Source organism: Oreochromis aureus, linkage group 4, assembly GCF_013358895.1.
Source record: "Oreochromis aureus strain Israel breed Guangdong linkage group 4, ZZ_aureus, whole genome shotgun sequence".
NCBI lineage: Eukaryota > Metazoa > Chordata > Actinopteri > Cichliformes > Cichlidae > Oreochromis > Oreochromis aureus.
In genome coordinates, this window is record NC_052945.1 from 27,411,558 (window position 1) to 27,428,314 (window position 16,757).

At 42.8% G+C, this 16,757-nt stretch overlaps 1 protein-coding gene across 2 annotated transcripts; it reads right to left on the bottom strand.

The window, feature by feature from the left end:
- Positions 1-259: 259 nt before the first annotated feature.
- Positions 260-16,739, bottom strand: LOC116311560 (ankyrin repeat and fibronectin type-III domain-containing protein 1-like). Of its 2 annotated transcripts, none has more exons than XM_031728704.2 (19): positions 16,509-16,739; positions 14,314-14,601; positions 12,464-12,728; positions 12,144-12,344; positions 10,123-10,236; positions 9,638-9,735; positions 9,224-9,314; positions 8,070-8,177; positions 6,748-6,847; positions 5,893-6,022; positions 5,618-5,737; positions 5,281-5,387; positions 3,858-3,972; positions 3,423-3,589; positions 2,974-3,151; positions 2,635-2,797; positions 2,156-2,322; positions 1,765-1,963; positions 260-1,122 (listed from the first exon to the last, which is right to left on the bottom strand). In XM_031728704.2, exons 2-19 carry the CDS (start codon positions 14,476-14,478, stop codon positions 440-442), a joined length of 3,171 nt encoding a protein of 1,056 aa, XP_031584564.2. In that variant the 5' UTR covers positions 14,479-14,601; positions 16,509-16,739; the 3' UTR covers positions 260-439. The 2 variants fall into 2 exon arrangements, with proteins under 2 accessions (XP_031584564.2, XP_039467415.1); XM_039611481.1 differs by having other exon boundaries at positions 14,314-14,655.
- Between the last annotated feature and the right edge of the window lie 18 nt (positions 16,740-16,757).

A 16,757-nucleotide genomic window follows, 5' to 3' on the forward strand; every position in this document is an offset into this window, starting at 1 on the left:
AAGTATGACAGCTTTTCGTAATCTGCCAAGCAAATGCTTCCATTTGACTGAATTGTGGGAATTTAATGGGTTTGTTTACAGCTCCGACAAGCAGCAGCGTGGATGTTTTTTGTGCTGTAGTGAGTAATGGGTTTTCAAGTCATAACAGCAACGATATAGCTTAATTTTTCCACCTAACAAGGTTAAATGGACTCGATATTAGAAAAGATAAACTAAAGCCAAAGAAATGTGCAAAAAAAGGGAAAAAATCCACACAGTCTCCTTTTCATTTCCCGTATTTTCCATTATCTTGGGTGTGACAAGTGTGCGATATGAGCTTGTATCTGCCTGTCATTTAAAACACTGATTTAAGGTCAGGAAACAAGAGGAATGTCTAATTTAGATTTTCTGCATGTAAATTAACACTAAAGTCTGAAGGATGCAGGTGTTTGAGCTGATATCAGGATGGGCTGTTAGAGGGTCTCTCCCACACCACTTGATTCCTTACTGGAAGACACGTCCCCTTACTGGGAAGCTTCTGAGTCTCTGCTTTGTCTTGAGGAACATCCGCGGAAACAGGGGCGTCGCCATCTTCGGCATTCACCGTGCCGTAAGAGGCTGGCATGTATTGTTCTTGTGACAACGGGCAGCTGCTTCCATCCACTGCGTCTGAATTCCCAAACTCAAAGATGGAGTTTCTTTCACCAATCTCCAGTCCGAAGCTCTCTAGCATGTCCATTACTGACGGCGTGGATGGACACGAGGGGTTTTCCTCCTCAATGAGACTCAGCGTTGGCAAGATGTCCACCAACTCTGCCATCTCCATCGGCCGGATTACTTCAGTGATGCTGGAAGGGAAGTCCTGTTCTCTGCTGTAGGACTCCTGTGTGTCCAAAGTTGGATACTCCACTTCCAGCTCTGCAGCAGCAGCAGGCTTCAATCCAGAGTCCATTAAAGCACTTGCAGATCCCAAATCTGACTGGCCAGAACTTGCCAAGTCTGCAGGCAACTGAGTGGTGATGTCTACAGGGTACCCTCCCTTCACGACACCCTCCATCAACACCAGCGCAGCCTCTTCAGGGACAGCTGGAGCTGAGACCTCAGCGGTGACGATGTTTGGCGGAGTCGCGCTGCCCGAATTCTCTGAAAAGGAAGCATAAAAATAAATAAAAAAAGGTCGAGAAAGAAAAAGTATTTATCTTGGTTTTAAAGCATCATTTGTTCTAAAAATTACACTTAATTCTTGTAACAGCAGTTATTATGACAGAGCAATGGTAACAGTTTCCTGTGTTAATGCTGTTTTCCAAATATTCGTTCAATTTTCCCTCAAATAGTTTGACTAGAAGACATATTTTCTGTTTTGCCAAGTATAAATATCCCCAACTGCTTTCTGCTGCTGCTTGATTTCAGATTGATCAAATGAGATTTAAACATATAATTAATCTTATAAATAAAATGATCTGGATCAGGTGACTGGGGCTTCCCATGATGCTCTGAATTTTTCTTCTTCACCCCAATTTTTTTTACTCACTCTGTGTTTATACACCTCTCTACATTCAATTATTAGTTATCATCAATCTCTGGCTCTCTTCCACAGCAGGTCTTTGTGGCAGTTGATCCATCCAGTCATTTGTCACAACTTTTACATTTAACATGCAACTTTAAAGGCCATTATAGGGGCAAGCCAACAGATTTTAAAATTATGTAGATAAGTAATTAAGTTCATGTTAAATAATGTTTTCGTGTATTCAGTGCTACATGTGTACACTAGCATGACTGCAGTACCTGTAATGGCTCTCTGTGCTAATCGATGGGGCCATGACAATCGGGCAGTCAAACTCTCCTCTTCCTCACCATCAGGACATGGTGGTGGGTTTCCTCCCATCACCAGGCCTAAAGGCACCGCCCCCACCCACTGCTTGGACCGAACACACTGTAGACAGTCCATAATCCAGCGCGCATCCCTCCAGACCACATCCAGACGCTAATGAAACATAAAAAACAGGCAGTAGAGACAGTAATGCGTTTCATTATGAAATCTTTATTAATAAACTTTTATTAATATAATTAAGTCAACTGAAATGTGGATTTGGCAACAGTGGAAGCAAATATAAACCACATGTCACAAGTTTTCCTGTTAAGTACTGCACTCTGCTTTTGTTGCCCAGGATCTCACCTGTGAAAGCTCACTGATGTGGTTCAGCCGCTCCCGGGCTTCCTGCACCTCTTTGGTCTCCAGCGCTTCCCGTAGAGCCTGCTGGGCAAGGTGAGTGTCCAGCTCCAGCCTTACCCAGGCCTGACAGTACTGCGAGAGGAAGTCCCGTTCATATGTCCAGAAGTGAACTGGGTGACAAGCCAGAGACGAGAGGAAAGACAAATGACTTCATCAAAGTCAGGAGGAAAAAGCCACAGAATTTATCAGTGCACTCTACTCTACCTTTAATGAGAGGAGAACAGCGAACTGCATTAGACATTGTGCCTCAGTGTGCTTTCTGCATATCTTTGCAGGGATTTATTTAACATTTAAAGCTGTAGTCTCATTTAGACGGTATGTGTCTGTCTAGCTTGCCATTTCTGGGTCCCTTTTTTCATCACTGAAAAATTCTGCGCTACCATTGTTAAATAGATCCACTGGATATACAGTTTTCCACTTACCCAGCTCAAAGATCTGCAGAGGCATGGTGAGGCCGGGCTCCTTGGTCCCCACCAGAGGCCAGTAACTGGAGCTGAAGTCCTCACTGGGAGGCAGCAGCAGCAGCATTGACAGGTTATCCCCAAACTGAAGCAACTCCCGGGTGTACACGCCATACTGATACGCCTGTCAGAAACACAATTATTCAAATACAGATGAGAAACAGAAAATCTTTCCGCTGGATCAAGAGCATAAAACGGACAAAGAAAATCAGTTTAAAAGATTATTTCTCTTCATAATAGTTTGACAGAGAATTTCAGGTGTTTCAGGTGAATCTGAGGCAGCTGGAAACTAGTGTTTACCCTGTAGAGGGGGATGTTGAGCTTCGTCAGGAGATGTGTGACTGCTGCTCTCAGAGACCTGACGAATTCCTCCATACTGCTGCTCTCCATCGTGCTCTCGTCCTCAGCGTCCAACAGACTCTGAACGCCGCCATTGGCTGCAGTGTAAACATGACTCTGAAGCCACGTCCACTCCTCTCTGCCACACAGTAAAAACACAGTCAACGAAACGAGCATAATAAGTAAGGAGAGAGGTCTAAAAACAATCCAGTATCACTGCCTGTTGAAGCCCTAGCATGTGTACAGACACTGCACTTGTTTGTGCAGATCATTTAAAATAGTATATCTTTTTCAACAGTTGTTTTCCAGATAAAGTTGTAAAAATAGTGAGCTACTGCAATAACCTGACGAACATCAACATAGTCTATCAAGGGACCGACACAGAGTATCACCTGGTCAAGTTGCGTTACCTGGTCACGTGCGCGTTGTGCCGAACCCGTGTGTGGCAGAGCAAACTGGGCAACCTCAGAGGCACCAGCACCCTGATCTGTTCCACCGAGCTACACAGTTTGAGGATGCCCACATACAGACCTGGCTGGGCCCACTGGAGGCTGTGCCTGTGAAAGGACAGCTTCTCCTGGAGAGCAGAGACAAAGAGATACGGTGCAAAAGAGAGAGAGAGAAATGTTAAGATCTGTTAATAGGATGTAAAGCTTATGAGACTTTTATTTCCCCCTGCCTCATTATGTGTTGTTAGCTAATTCAGTTTGGGCATCCCAAATTAATTTCAGTGCTTTTTCATGGTTAGCAGCACAGGAGGTAAACTAGTGGCTCAGTAAAACTCAGCGCTCAATGTACTATTGTTGAAAGCCGCTGCTGGGTGCAACTGTTTTCCTCTTTCTCACCTTGAGCTGCTCATAGAGCATGTCCATGGCGGTGGGCTCAGGCAGCAGAGGCGTTCTGCTGCGGTTCTTTTCCAGCCGTGCAAGAGGAATCCAGTGGAGCGGGGGGTCGGGGGGGCTAGAGCAGACAAGCCAGGGAAAAATGAAATGCAACCACATGGAACCACCAAAGAAAAGGTCGATTCATCAAGAATAGCAAAGCCAGTACCCCACCAACAACCAGCTGACAGGCTGTATAACCCAAAGATATTGTACAGCATGACTTCCAAACACGCCCAGCTTGACACCTAATTAGGCTACCACCGACTGCAAGCAAAGGTAATTTTTATTTGTGTGATAGAAGTTTTCTTTTCCTGGTAAATTCTGAAACTATGATTTCATGACGTGCCAGATGTTTTCAGCAGGTGAAAAGCCTGGACAGCAGACAGGATAGTTAGGCACTTCGACTATGAAGCCATGCTGTTATAATAAATGCAGTATGTGGTTTAACCTTTACCTGAAAAAGACATAATCTGGACCAGAGCACACTGCACATTCCTCTAAAACCTTTATATATGGTGCAAACTGGCAATTCCATCAGCACTGATGCAAACTAATACCAGTGTGCTGATGGTGCCTCTGCTCTTTAGTCCAGAGGAGGTTGTGTCCATGTTCTCCAAAAAAGATTTTTACATTTCCCCTCATCTGACTGCAGAACAGTTTTTTCGCGTTGTCTTTAAATGAGCTTTGTGCCAGAGTAGACAGAGGCGTTTCAGAATCATTTTCAAATATGGCTTCTTTTTGCATGATAGAGCTTTAACCTGAATTGTGTGGACGCCAAGTGCGTTCACAGACAGTGATTTATGGAAGTGTTCCTGAGCTTATGCAGTGATTTCCATGACGAATCACATCTGTTTCTCATGCAGTGTTGCCCGAAGCATCCAGCACAGATTTTCAGTCTTGTCCCTTACACACAGAGATTTCTCCATATTCTCTGATAATATACAGAACATAATATGAGATATTCAAAGTCTCTGCATTTTAATTTCAGAACATTATTCAGATTTTTTAATTCATAATTGCCAGATGCAGTTTTTTACAGAATGCTGACTACTTTCCCATCTTTACTCCTGAGAAACTCTGCCTCTCTAAGACGCTCTTTTTATACCCAGTCGTGTTACTGTTACTGTTACTATTTAACCTAATAATTGCAAAATGTTCCTCCAACTGTTTCTTTTTATTTTCCCATCCCTGTCGAAATGTCTCACTTTAAACATTAGATATGGTTCCTGTGTTTTCTCACGTATTCAGTATGGATTTATGGGATTTTCATATTCTTGCATTTTGCCCTTATTTAAATTTTCCAGAGTTCTAACTTTTCCGAATTGGGTTTGCAGTTTAAAGCCCTTTTGGTGCTCTCTGCTCTTTTTCTTTGACCTTTTCTTACCTGGGAGTGTTTGAAAATTCCTTCAGAGTGACTAGTAGTACGTTGCCCTGCCGATCCTTCAGGGGTTCATAGTAGATCTGGCCCAGGTCCACTGTTCCCAGAGAAGACTGACATCGGAGAGGTGGACAAGAGAAACCAAGGATTAAAAATGATAAGTGTAGTGGAGATTAATTCAGCCAAACAGGGGTTCTGTGGGCGCAGTTGTGTAGCCCGACTGAGGAAAGCATGGCAAAAATAAGGAAAGGAAGAGGAGGAAGAGATGTAAAGAAGTAATTAAAATAGCAATTAACCCATTTTGATGCTTCTTATCTTAACAATAAGCTGCTTAACTTCCTACCTGCAGCTGGGAAACAGCTCTTAAAATGTTGTGTCTGTTCTGAAGGAGGGAGGAGGGAGATGAGTGAGCGGAGGAAAGCCCTTGCTGTAGCCAGGGCACTTGCTGCCATGCACAGGACAGCTACAAGAAAAACAGAACACCCAATTTAAGCAGAAAATCACACTGAGATTCATTTTCTGTAAATATATTTAATATTTATGAATTGTGTTAATTCAATTAGTTGCACAGTCAACAAGCTTGTAATTGTCAGTACACACATATACGTAACAGTTCACCTTGGCAAACCAAAGGAAGTCTTGGGTGATGGAGGTGGAGCAGCACTGGATCTCCACCAGTGGGATCTGATCTTCGGCTGTGACCAGGATGTTATCCTTGTGGTAGAACACAGTCGCCAAGTACACCCCCCTGACCGGATCAATTTGAGAAAACGCAGATAACGTCAGAAAAAGTGCACACGCTGCTTTCAATTTCACAAGTCACTGTGGACCGCAAAATTACAAGAAACAATAAAAAGCACTGCCTCCGGGGGAAAAGTTTATAGCTGAAAAAGATCAATTTTGTGGCTTGACAGCAATTTATTTTTTGAATCACCCAGTGGATTTTCAAACACTTATAACTGTCAAAGCAGCTTATAATCCCTGAAGTAAAGCAAAAGCACAGAGGCGGGTTTCACAGACCAACGTGACAGTCCAGTAGGAAACATGGTCTCTTTTTTTAATTACTCAGGGGTCCAAACACAGTCAACTTCTCTCTGTTCACTACCAAAGTTTTCTTTTTTTTAACCTTCACTGATGGTGCTGCATGAACATAATCATGCAGCACCATCTTTTGTTCTTTGCTAGCTTCTGATTCTGGTGAGTGTGGTCGACGGATCGCTTGTGGGAGGATGAAGGATTTATCAGTCACCTGCCACTTGCCACAGTCCAGTGATTACAGCCATCGTTCTGCTCAAAAGACCTCTTAACTAACAGCTACAGTGGCTCTAATGTGACTACTGTTCTCTGCAATAACAGTAAGAGATAAGGCTTTTCAACTTTGCAGCCTATGCTGCTCTAATGGGATTGCATTTAATCCATTACTTGTGATACCCTCAGGGCACAGTGGGATAGGTAAGAGAGACTGAGCGCTACCTCTGCAGGAAACGAACAAACTTGGTGGCGGACTGGAACAGTTGTTTGATGCCTCGAGACACTGACAGACGCTTGCTGGGACTCTGGGGCTTCGAGCTCTCTGTGGAGAGGAGGCGAGAAGGATCAGACTGGATGAAATTCATTTTATCTCCCAAAATACATTCACTGTGCACGCACGACACCTGACTGGATGAAGGCAGGAAAAGACTTTTCTCTCTGTATTTAAAGGGGCTGACATCTATAGCGCATGCTGCTGATATAAATGGTGAGAAGTAGAAATAAAATGTTGTCGAGTGTGCACATTAAAGGCTTGTGAAAAAACAACAAATAATCTGATTTTCTGACTGTTTGCACACATCTTGAACAGAAAAGACAGCTACTTTGAACACGCAAACTACCACCTTTCAGGTCTGTCATAATGGGACACCATTTGAAGAACTACATGCATTCATAATTGAATGCATTTTCTTTAGATATTAAATACTGGCATGGGACAAAATGTAAGAAAGTCACTGAACAGGTAGAAACAATAAGCCAACAACCCCTTGGATGCACTGACAGCTCCTTAAACACATCACAAAACTCCTACATGGATGAATACAAATTACCCCATCAGTATATAAACATAGTACAAAATTCAGGGGTATATGAAGGTAAAGATGTTGTATCTGACAAAACTGACTTCTTGAAATCAATTTTTTTGAGTTCTGGGAGAAAATATGAAATGTCTATGCTGTCAGGCTAGTAGGGAGCTCTTTCCATTCATTTACAGCCTTAACCTCCTAGGACCTGGCATCCACATATGTGGACACATTTTGGGTTGTCTAGACCAAAATAGTAAATTTTGCTCTACAAGTGCCTGATATCCACTTACGAGGACATTATACTGCCACTGTTCTATCAAAATTTTTCTCAGAAACAAAAATCAGGTTAAAAAATAAATAAATCAGGTAATTCTTTGTTTTTACATTCATCAGGTCCCAATCAGCCCAAAAAGCAAAGAGAAATTAAAAATGCATGCCATGAAAGAGTTCGGGTCTTAGTAGGTTAAATGAAAAAGCAGACTGTGCAAACAAAGAACTTTAAGAACAACTTTGCATTCACTTTTACTATAATTTAAAGATTAGTTTCAAATTATTTTTAAAACAACATGAACATCTGAATACAAAACGAGATTCTTAAGGCAAAGCTGAAAATACAACACGTAAGAATTTCAATAAAAGCAACATTTTGCGCAAGTATAATTACACACACAACGACAACAACATGTGCACTTGGACCCAATGCACCAAAGCATAAAATCACCAGAGATCTCACGTTACCTATGCAATATCCTCTAAGATGCGACTCCTTGGCATCTTCCAGCAGCTTCCTCACGAGGGCCTCATGATTTCTGAACTCTGACTTTACACCATCGCACTCTCTCCAACCTGCACAGGAAAGGCAGAGAGAAGCAGACTGTGGCTTTCACTTCTATGCAATTAAGGAAAATCAGCTAAGACAGCAAGAAATAATTTGCTAGCGACTCCTGAGTGCTGCTTTTTTTTTTTTAATCTTTTGGTGATTAGGAAGCGACGGCGTCTCCATGAGAGACCGTCTGTATGCTGTGAAAGTTGAAATTGAAGTTGATTCATTGTGACTCGCTCTAATCATGTATCCATTTAAGCTGGGGATCTTTTGTGTGTGTGTGTGTTTTTAAAGTGAATCTTTATTTATTTAATTTTTGCTCACTTCCATCTCAAGGTTCACAGAATATTTCCTACTGATCTTATACTGGGTCTTAGTGAAGCCCCTCAATCTCAAGGTTTTAACAGCAGGCGGATGGGGATTCTGCACCCACCTGTGTGTGTGCATGTTGACATTATATAGTAACGTATAGGAAGAAACTGCCTGAAGCCTGAGCTTTTGGTTCACTGGGATTTCTTAACACACACTGACCTCATTATTTGAGGCTTTTGTCATGATTGATATGATATACTGTCTACTGTAACAGCATATGTGACAGAAAATAAGGAAAAGCACAACAAATCTCCTTTACGATAAATTGGGCAATCTATTACACTCTGGCTGTGATTGTTTACTGACCAGTGTTTGCTTTGACATCAATATTTCAGCTTTTATTCCCCATTACAAATCCTTGCTTGGCAGCTCTGGCTTTTGTTAGAAGTAGAAAGTAACAGCAAGTAAGCCCAGCGATGGGGTTAGGGGTGGGTGGCGTGCAAGAAAGATTACGAGCCAAGAATTCGAAGTCAAAGCGGCACGGCTGCAAGGCCCATTGACTCGTGTTGCCGTCTTTAAGTCTCCACGTTTTAATAACTCATTAATCTACAAGCCGCGAGAGGATTGGACTTCTTTCACATCGAGCTTAATGTCAGCTAAGTAATTCTATTACACTGGGACAAAGAGGGAAAGAATGGAGCTCTCTCGAAGCTTCAAAATCCACATTCATCAAAGTTGTGTAGTTCTGCACACTCACTGGAGGGGGCAGCGCTGGCTGGAGTGGAGCACTGAGGCGGGCCCCATCCTTTCACGTTGTAGGCGCTCACTCTCACGAAGTAATGCACTCCCTGTGTTTGGAGAAACAGCAGACCTGCCAAATTATCACCGAGCATTAACCAAGAAGCCATACGGCGCTCTCATTATTAATTCATCTGGTTAAAGTGATAAGTGTACTCTTATGAGAGGTGGTTCAGTGCAGAAGATAGTGATGGAGGAGCAATAAACACAATGTGTGTGTGGGTGCAGAGCTGCAGCACGTGTTTTATACCCGTCTGCTTGATTATGTGCCTCTGAGAAATTACAGGTGTCAGTTTCTGTGCGTATCTGCAGCATCTGTGCATTTGCAGCTGTTATCTGTGGTTGTGAATACGTGAGACTGTGGGCGACTTACTGCCGTCAGCCCCTTGATAACGTAGGAGGGGTTCTTGGTCTCTGTAACTTGGGCCGTGCCGAGGATGCGTTTGAAGCTGGCTGAGGTGCTCCATTCGACTGTGAATGCAAAACAATCCCACTGACAGATTATTCTCTGGCTTTGCTCGAAACCCCTCGTGAGGGATAACTTAAGGACCTGAGTGTTTACAGGTTTAGGGACTTGCTGCACCTGGGCTTAATCTATTGTTGGCCGCAAAGCATGACATTTATACGTCTATAAAACCGAGCAGCAAAAACAGCCTAAACTAGATACTGTGTCAGCCAGCTTAAATTACGTTCAAGACTTTGATTAAATTGCACCAGTAAAGTCTATACTCCATTAATTTCCTTATCTATCCATCATGAATCGATCCATTTTCTGCCCCACATCTAACTGACCCTTTTATCTACCCATCCATTCAACCAATCCTCCATGAAAGTCTTCTCATCTGGTTCCCTCCCTACCTCTGTAGCGGGTGATGAGCCCCACCGTGTCCCCCTCTGGCTCTTTGATTGTCACAAACAGAGATGATGTGCTCGTCACCAGGATGGACACATGACTGGGAGGGCCCGGGAGCTCTGCGTGGAACATTGAAAAGATAAAAATCGTGTTAAAATGAGCACGAGTAAATAACAGAGCAAATGCAGACAACCAAAGTATTACACTGCAGTAAACTTGATGACAAAAACACACACAAATGAACTCCGGAAAATTTGTTACAGCAAACAGATATCACTGATAACCACTAATATATTTGTGCTCTATCTTAGAATACACATTATATGTATCATAGAATACATATTTTTTTACACTGGCTCAGCGAAGGCTTGCTTAAATATGTGATCATGGCGACCACAGACTGATGTCTGACCTCGGCCTATGGTGAAGTCAACTGGTGGCAGGGCACACACTAACAGAAATACAGTAACTGCTATTTTTCTCTTAAACATGAAGCCATTTCTCCACAGCTTTTATTCCCACAATGACACTTTTTAGTGCCACAACCAAGCATTTAATTTTTAACCATCTGACTGGGTTTGCCAACAGTTAAAGAAAGGTTAAAGCACTGCATTAGCAGCTGGCTACTGAAAAATGATATGCAATCAGACTGTGCCAGACTGATGTTAACCCTGTAGGGCCAACTGTATCATAGACAGACTTTATTAATCCCACACTGGGGATATTCACATGTTACAGCAACATGAAGGCAAACAAGACAAAGGGAAGTAAACTGTATTAAAAACAGAAAAATAAATAGATTAGAAAAAAAAAACTAGATGCTTGTACTATCTACAAATGGTTGCTGTATGCAGTAAATACACTTACAAAGTTTGCGTATTTGTGTGCATATTTAATATGCAATTTATTTACATCATCAGTGGGATTCTTTCTCCTGAAAAACCTAAATAAATTGCACAAAAATACCAGATTTAGTGAAAAATGATGCTTGAATAAACACTAGTTTCAAAAACTTTGAATTTTGGGGCAATTATTTCATGGCTCAGGCTTTACAGGGTTAAAAATTGTATTCCCTGCAAACTTGTGTTGTTTCAAGACAATCTCGGAGCTTTTTATTATCACAATTGTACCTTAAAACGCTTCCAGAGTTTGATGAGTAAATCTAACTGTGTTTCAGTTTCTTCAGCCTAAGATGTAATCTTGAGTGAAAACATTACCATAAGTAAGTCACAGTCGTCAGACAAAAACACATCCATATTTTATATTTAAAGATGCCATCCGGCTCTCCTACCCAGAGAGATTTACAATAAGAGTGAGTTTAATTTCACTGCACACGAAAACAAGCGCCGGGGCCTCGCTGCCCTTACAATAACGCTGCGATAATAAAACAGTCAGAGAGAGAATTGGCTGTGCTTGAAAGAGAAATGAAACGAGAGCTAAGGAGAGACGTTTATAAAGAGCTGTTAAAGTTGGTACAGCAGGGAACATTGCAATATAAATCTGAAAAAAATAAGACAAAAAAAAAATTAGCCCAACAGAGAGCCAAGAGGAAAAGGCTTGAGCAGGTGGTGCAGAGGATGGTAAGTTGCCTGATGTGTCAACGCGTGATTCGACGAAGTCTTGAAGGTTTTTGCGCGTGTGAATTTCTACTGAAATCTACAGCTGCGAGGGTTTATTTGAAACAGGCAGTGCAGGGAAGGAGAGGATTTGAAAGGCTGATGACACGGCAGTCTGCTGAATGTTGGATGAGATGAAAGAGGCTAGAGGGAGAGTTTTAGTAAAACTTAAGCAAGATGTTGAGCTGAAAACTTGATCACTGCAGTCTTGTCAGCAGTGGCGGGTGGCTTTGTTGAGTTAAACTGCCAGGAAAGTACTGCGCTGGCTGCAGAAAAGGTTTTATTATGAGAGCAGAAATAAAGAAAGAGGGGAAAAAACGAGCGAGACTTCACTGAAAACAGAAAGAAAACTGATCTGAGTTTGAGGGCTAAGCAGCGCAACAGTGAAATACCACAAGCTGACTGCTGACCTGTGTTCTGGAAGTTCTCTCTCATCCGATAGTACAGCTGCTGCCGCAGCCTCCAGAGCTGGATGTGCCTCTGAAGATCAGCCTGTGCCTGAGGGCCTGCCCCGGCCTTTATCGCTAACTCCGTCTTCCTCTCTTCTGTCCGTTTATCTGCCAGGGCCACCAGAGCGTCCAGCTTGAGTGCCCACTCCGCTGGTCGGCACACTGAGAGGCGGAGGACGAGCACATGAAGCAAGACAAAGGGCATAATCTGAATTAAAGTCAAGCCGTACAGAATCTGATTTTAAACCATTACTTTTGACATTTTACATGAAAAGACTTACAAACAGGGTTGTGTCTGGCTCCTGCCTTTGTCAGTACATGAAGCAGAGGGGAATTATGGGTAAGGGCAGCCACATCCAGGGGGACCAGCCCCTGTTCACTCACTCTGTTCACCCCTTTCTCCCGGTCCCTCTCCCAGTCCCTCTCTCTCTTCTCTCCTTTGTCCCACACGCCTCCGCCTCCTCCACCGCTGCTGCGGTCTCTGGACAGAAGGCTTTGTACAGCCAGTGTATCCTCATTTTCCACTGCCTCCCACAGGGTCTTGTACTAATGGGGAGCAGGAGAAAGGGTGCAGGGCCACGGGAGGGTAGGCAGGTGGAGGAATGAGATAGAGAAAGAGAAAGAGGGTTAAGAAGGATAGAGAGATTTATTTCCCGCAGTAAAGAGAAGGGAGCGTTAAAAAGGAGAATGATATCGGACACAAATCAAATCATAAACCAAAGGTGCCTCGACTGATGCTTTATACAGCAGCCTCCTGAGACCAGGAAAGTTTGTGAATTGCTCTTATTATTATTATATGAAGCAGCAGCAGGAGCAGCTCTATATAACACAGCGTGCTTGAGAGTGATTTCCTTTTCTGAAAGCATTTTTTCCCCAGTGCAATGTAATGCCCTGAGTGGTGGACGTTAGGGAATTTCTCAATAAAATAAAAGAAGACTGGAAAATTTTAATGCTGAACTTCAAGAATTCTGTTTTTTTTGTTTTGAGGTTTTTTTTTTAAGCAGATGTTAAAACTATAAAATCTTACCTGAACACACAGTGTTTTTGACACATACTCAACAAGCTTTATTTGACAGGGACCTGGGAGATCAAACTATGAGCAACTGCCAGTGTGTGTCAGGGCTGTGAACCAATCAAGAAAATCAATTAACCTATCCCTAAATAAACTAATCACAAGCTTCAGATAACTGCCCATGCACTGCGTACATGACAACGCACGCACAGTTCACAGTTCAAAGTAATCAGTCATTCCTATATATTTAGCCTTTGTGCAGTCGCTCGGTTCGTAAATAGAAGTAATGAAGAGCAGACGTGTAGGGCTTTTGTGCTCACAGCTAAAGCTGTGTGCCTCTCTCTATGCCGCCACACAGAGCCAGTAACAGAAAGAGAAATGTGTTTTAAAATACCCAACCGGAAGCTATTTCTGAAAGAGGTTTCCTCCTGTTAAAAGGGAGTTTTTCCTTTCCACTGTCGCCAAGTGTTTGCTCATAGTCGTTTGATTGTTGGGGTATTTTCTGTATTGTTGTTACATCACAATGTAAAGCACCTTAAAGCAACTGTTGTTGCGATTTGGAGCTATGTACATAAAACTGAATTGAACTGAATTAAAAAGAGTATTTGCATAGCTTTGGGTTCACAGGGATTGCTTACACTTATGCTGACCACAACCACGTTTAGTATGCGAATCTACCATTTAATATATGAATAACAGACTATATGACAGGAAATAAGGTAAACCGAATAGGTCAGCTTTAAAGCTCACAATGTTTTCTTACAGAGGACTGATTTATTTTCTGAAACTAGCTTTGATTTTATTTTTTTTTAATCTCTTGCTCCCATAAAATGTGGCTGTCAAACTACAGCAGGAGTCACTTTGACGAGGAGCCGTCGTGATGGTGACAGCCTCGCACGTGACACATCTAACAATGAGGCTGCTCGCCTATTGGAATACCCTTGAGAGACACGTGTCCACAAAATGTATTGTCAGGTCTCAGGAGGTTAGTGGCACAGAGATAGCGTGTAATGTCAAGTCGAGATCTCATAGTTTTTAACCATAACAGAAACCAAGGCAGATGACATTTCAGTCAACGTGACCAAAGCTCCCTTTCAGAATGACACCTGGATATCTTACAGCATCTGCAGACTTGCTGGGGCGTTTAGGCGCATCCAAGTCGGCGGCAACAGATGACTCTCCACCCCCCCTGAGTCTGAAGGACAGGTTTCTGTAGATGCGTTTGGGTGAGACGGGACCAAGAGAGCGCCGGCGCTGCGGTGGGTTCCTCATGGATACAGACATGACAAGAGAAGAAAGTAAAGGACAGGCGAGAGCAGGAGAGGATGTGAGCTACGTGGGATAGTTGAGGAAAAAGTTGGAAAGATAGTGTGAAAGGCTGGGGGGGGGAAGAGTCTAAGAGTCCAGCTTTAGAGCCAGATAGAGAGGAGCGAGTAGTAAAAGATAAAAGTCAGTGGAAACCTTGATTAAAGAATAAGGTGAGAAATACAAAGAGGGAAACAAAAGAACACACAGTCAGACTTTTTCAACGTTAGAGAAAAAATTTCTGCTGACTTGAAGTACTGAGCAAAAGTACTTGTGTTGTGTGGGTGGATAAATAGATAAGAGTTACTATGCCTGTACAGACTAGATGAAAATGCCTCGAAGCATTTATTTTTGTGCCTTGCACTATTCTCCCCGTGGTTCATCTTTTTACCCGCGATTATGTGACACGGGTTTTATTTGCTCTGAATGGAGTTTTCCAGCACGCGAGGCAACAGACCCATCAATCTAATTAGTGGAAGAAAGGAAGGCAGGATCGCGTGGAAGAGCCAGGATTCTTTCCTGCTAATAAACTCGAATCCGCTCCCATCATCGGCATGAAGATGAAAATCCATCACCACCGCGGTAATGGTGGTTCATTATCAATTCCATTGGCTTTGCATCATTACAGTCAGTCACTTTTTTGTGCATGAAAATCTGTCTTGCAGTTTTTTTTACTTTGGGCACCGTCTGAAATTCCCCCTCCTCTTCAGTCAGCAGGTCGTGCCACTTTCTGTCTATCCTCTCTTTTCACCGCCCTCCAGGTTAAATCTGATCTCGGTGCCATTTCGATTTGCATCAGCGTCCTGAGATTATGATATCAAAAGCATCTTTGTGAAAGCGAGATACTCAGACCCAGGGCTGAGCATTGGTGGCTGTCCTTGTCTGAAAGCAAATACTCCCCTGGTTGGTGCTACCTGAGGACAACACCTGGGGCCTTTGACCACGATGACATCTGAGTGACACGTCACGTCGCACGTCACAGCTCGCACAGTACCTGCATTGTCTATATACGTGGATGCGGGACTATAGGGGTAAAAGCAGTCACTATTGTTGGTACAGTTTCCCCGGTTTGTTTACTGTGCCTTACATCAGCTGTGGAAAGTGCTGATGAGTCATTTAGAGAATAGATAAGCCGTAGTGTTTGTTTGCTTTTTTTTTCTCTTCTACTTTTTTCTTGAGTCTGCCTGAAGATAAGGCAAAACAAGAAAAAGTGTTTGCACATGTTCAACCTGCAGTCTAGCAAACAGCGGTTATGTAAGCAGGCTAGAGAGTAAGATGCTCCAGTCTGACCCATAAACAGAAACTATACAGTAGATTCACTGTGGTTTTATTTCATGTCTCAAACTGGGGGGTTTTTCTTACCTCTCGGTACTGTGGCCAAGAGAGCAGAGTGTGCTGCATATTTTTGCAAAAGTCTTTCCGGTTTGTGAGTTTGCTGTGGCTTTATGGAAACATTTGATGACTAACATTTCAGATCCCCCAGGAAGTAATGCAACACATTTGCCTGGGTCTAGATCCTTCAGTCCTTCCACTCCACCAGTCAACCTGGTGGAGTGGAAGGACTTCACAACTAGGGCATCAGACGAGCGACACATGAATTTGTACGAATGAGGCACAAAGAGTTTCAGTTTCAGGGCTGTTGTTAAAACACTCCACTTTGTGTCTGCACACTGCAGTTATCTGTGCTTCTCTGATTATTGAGCAGCAGGACAAATTACAATGAACAAAACGATCTTACAGGTTATGTTTCAGAGTAAAAGTTTCAGTTTGAAAACAGTAACAGAAGGCAACCTATTTTGGTCTATTGTGAGAAATTTTATAGGTCTTATTAAAATAAAAGTTTAAATATACGTATAAAAAAAACTTTGGTACTATATCATATCTAACCAACAGATGACGCAATGTATGCCACATTATAGCCACAAAAACAGCACAAATGATCAAACATCCAAAGTTTAAGTTCCCGTTTCACCGAGTTAAGAACTGTCTGAGAGTTTTCGGTCTCTTACCGTCACAGAGGACTTTAACGGCTTTAATCGGGCTTTCCTCCGACGCTGCCGCGATGCTTCAACATATTTCACTGTATTTTCATAAATGACTGCCTGCTGATATCTTATAATCCATGGTAGCGGTTTCGGAAAGTTTTCACCTCTGAGTGAGGATGAAGCGCACCTGAGCGCTACAGACGAGCGACAGACCGGCGAGCCTCCCACAGACGACGCACACGCACATTTTCCCCGTTCCGCCCACTTCCGATC

Coding starts and splice junctions, on each gene's coding strand:
- LOC116311560 (XM_031728704.2), bottom strand. CDS start 14,478: ATGTCTGTATCCATGAGGAACCCACCGCAGCGCCGGCGCTCTCTTGGT. Junction 6,848..8,069: donor TCTTAGAGGATATTGCATAG/GTAACGTGAGAT, acceptor TCCTCTCCACAG/AGAGCTCGAAGCCCCAGAGT. Junction 5,388..5,617: donor GAGCTGTTTCCCAGCTGCAG/GTAGGAAGTTAA, acceptor CTCCGATGTCAG/TCTTCTCTGGGAACAGTGGA.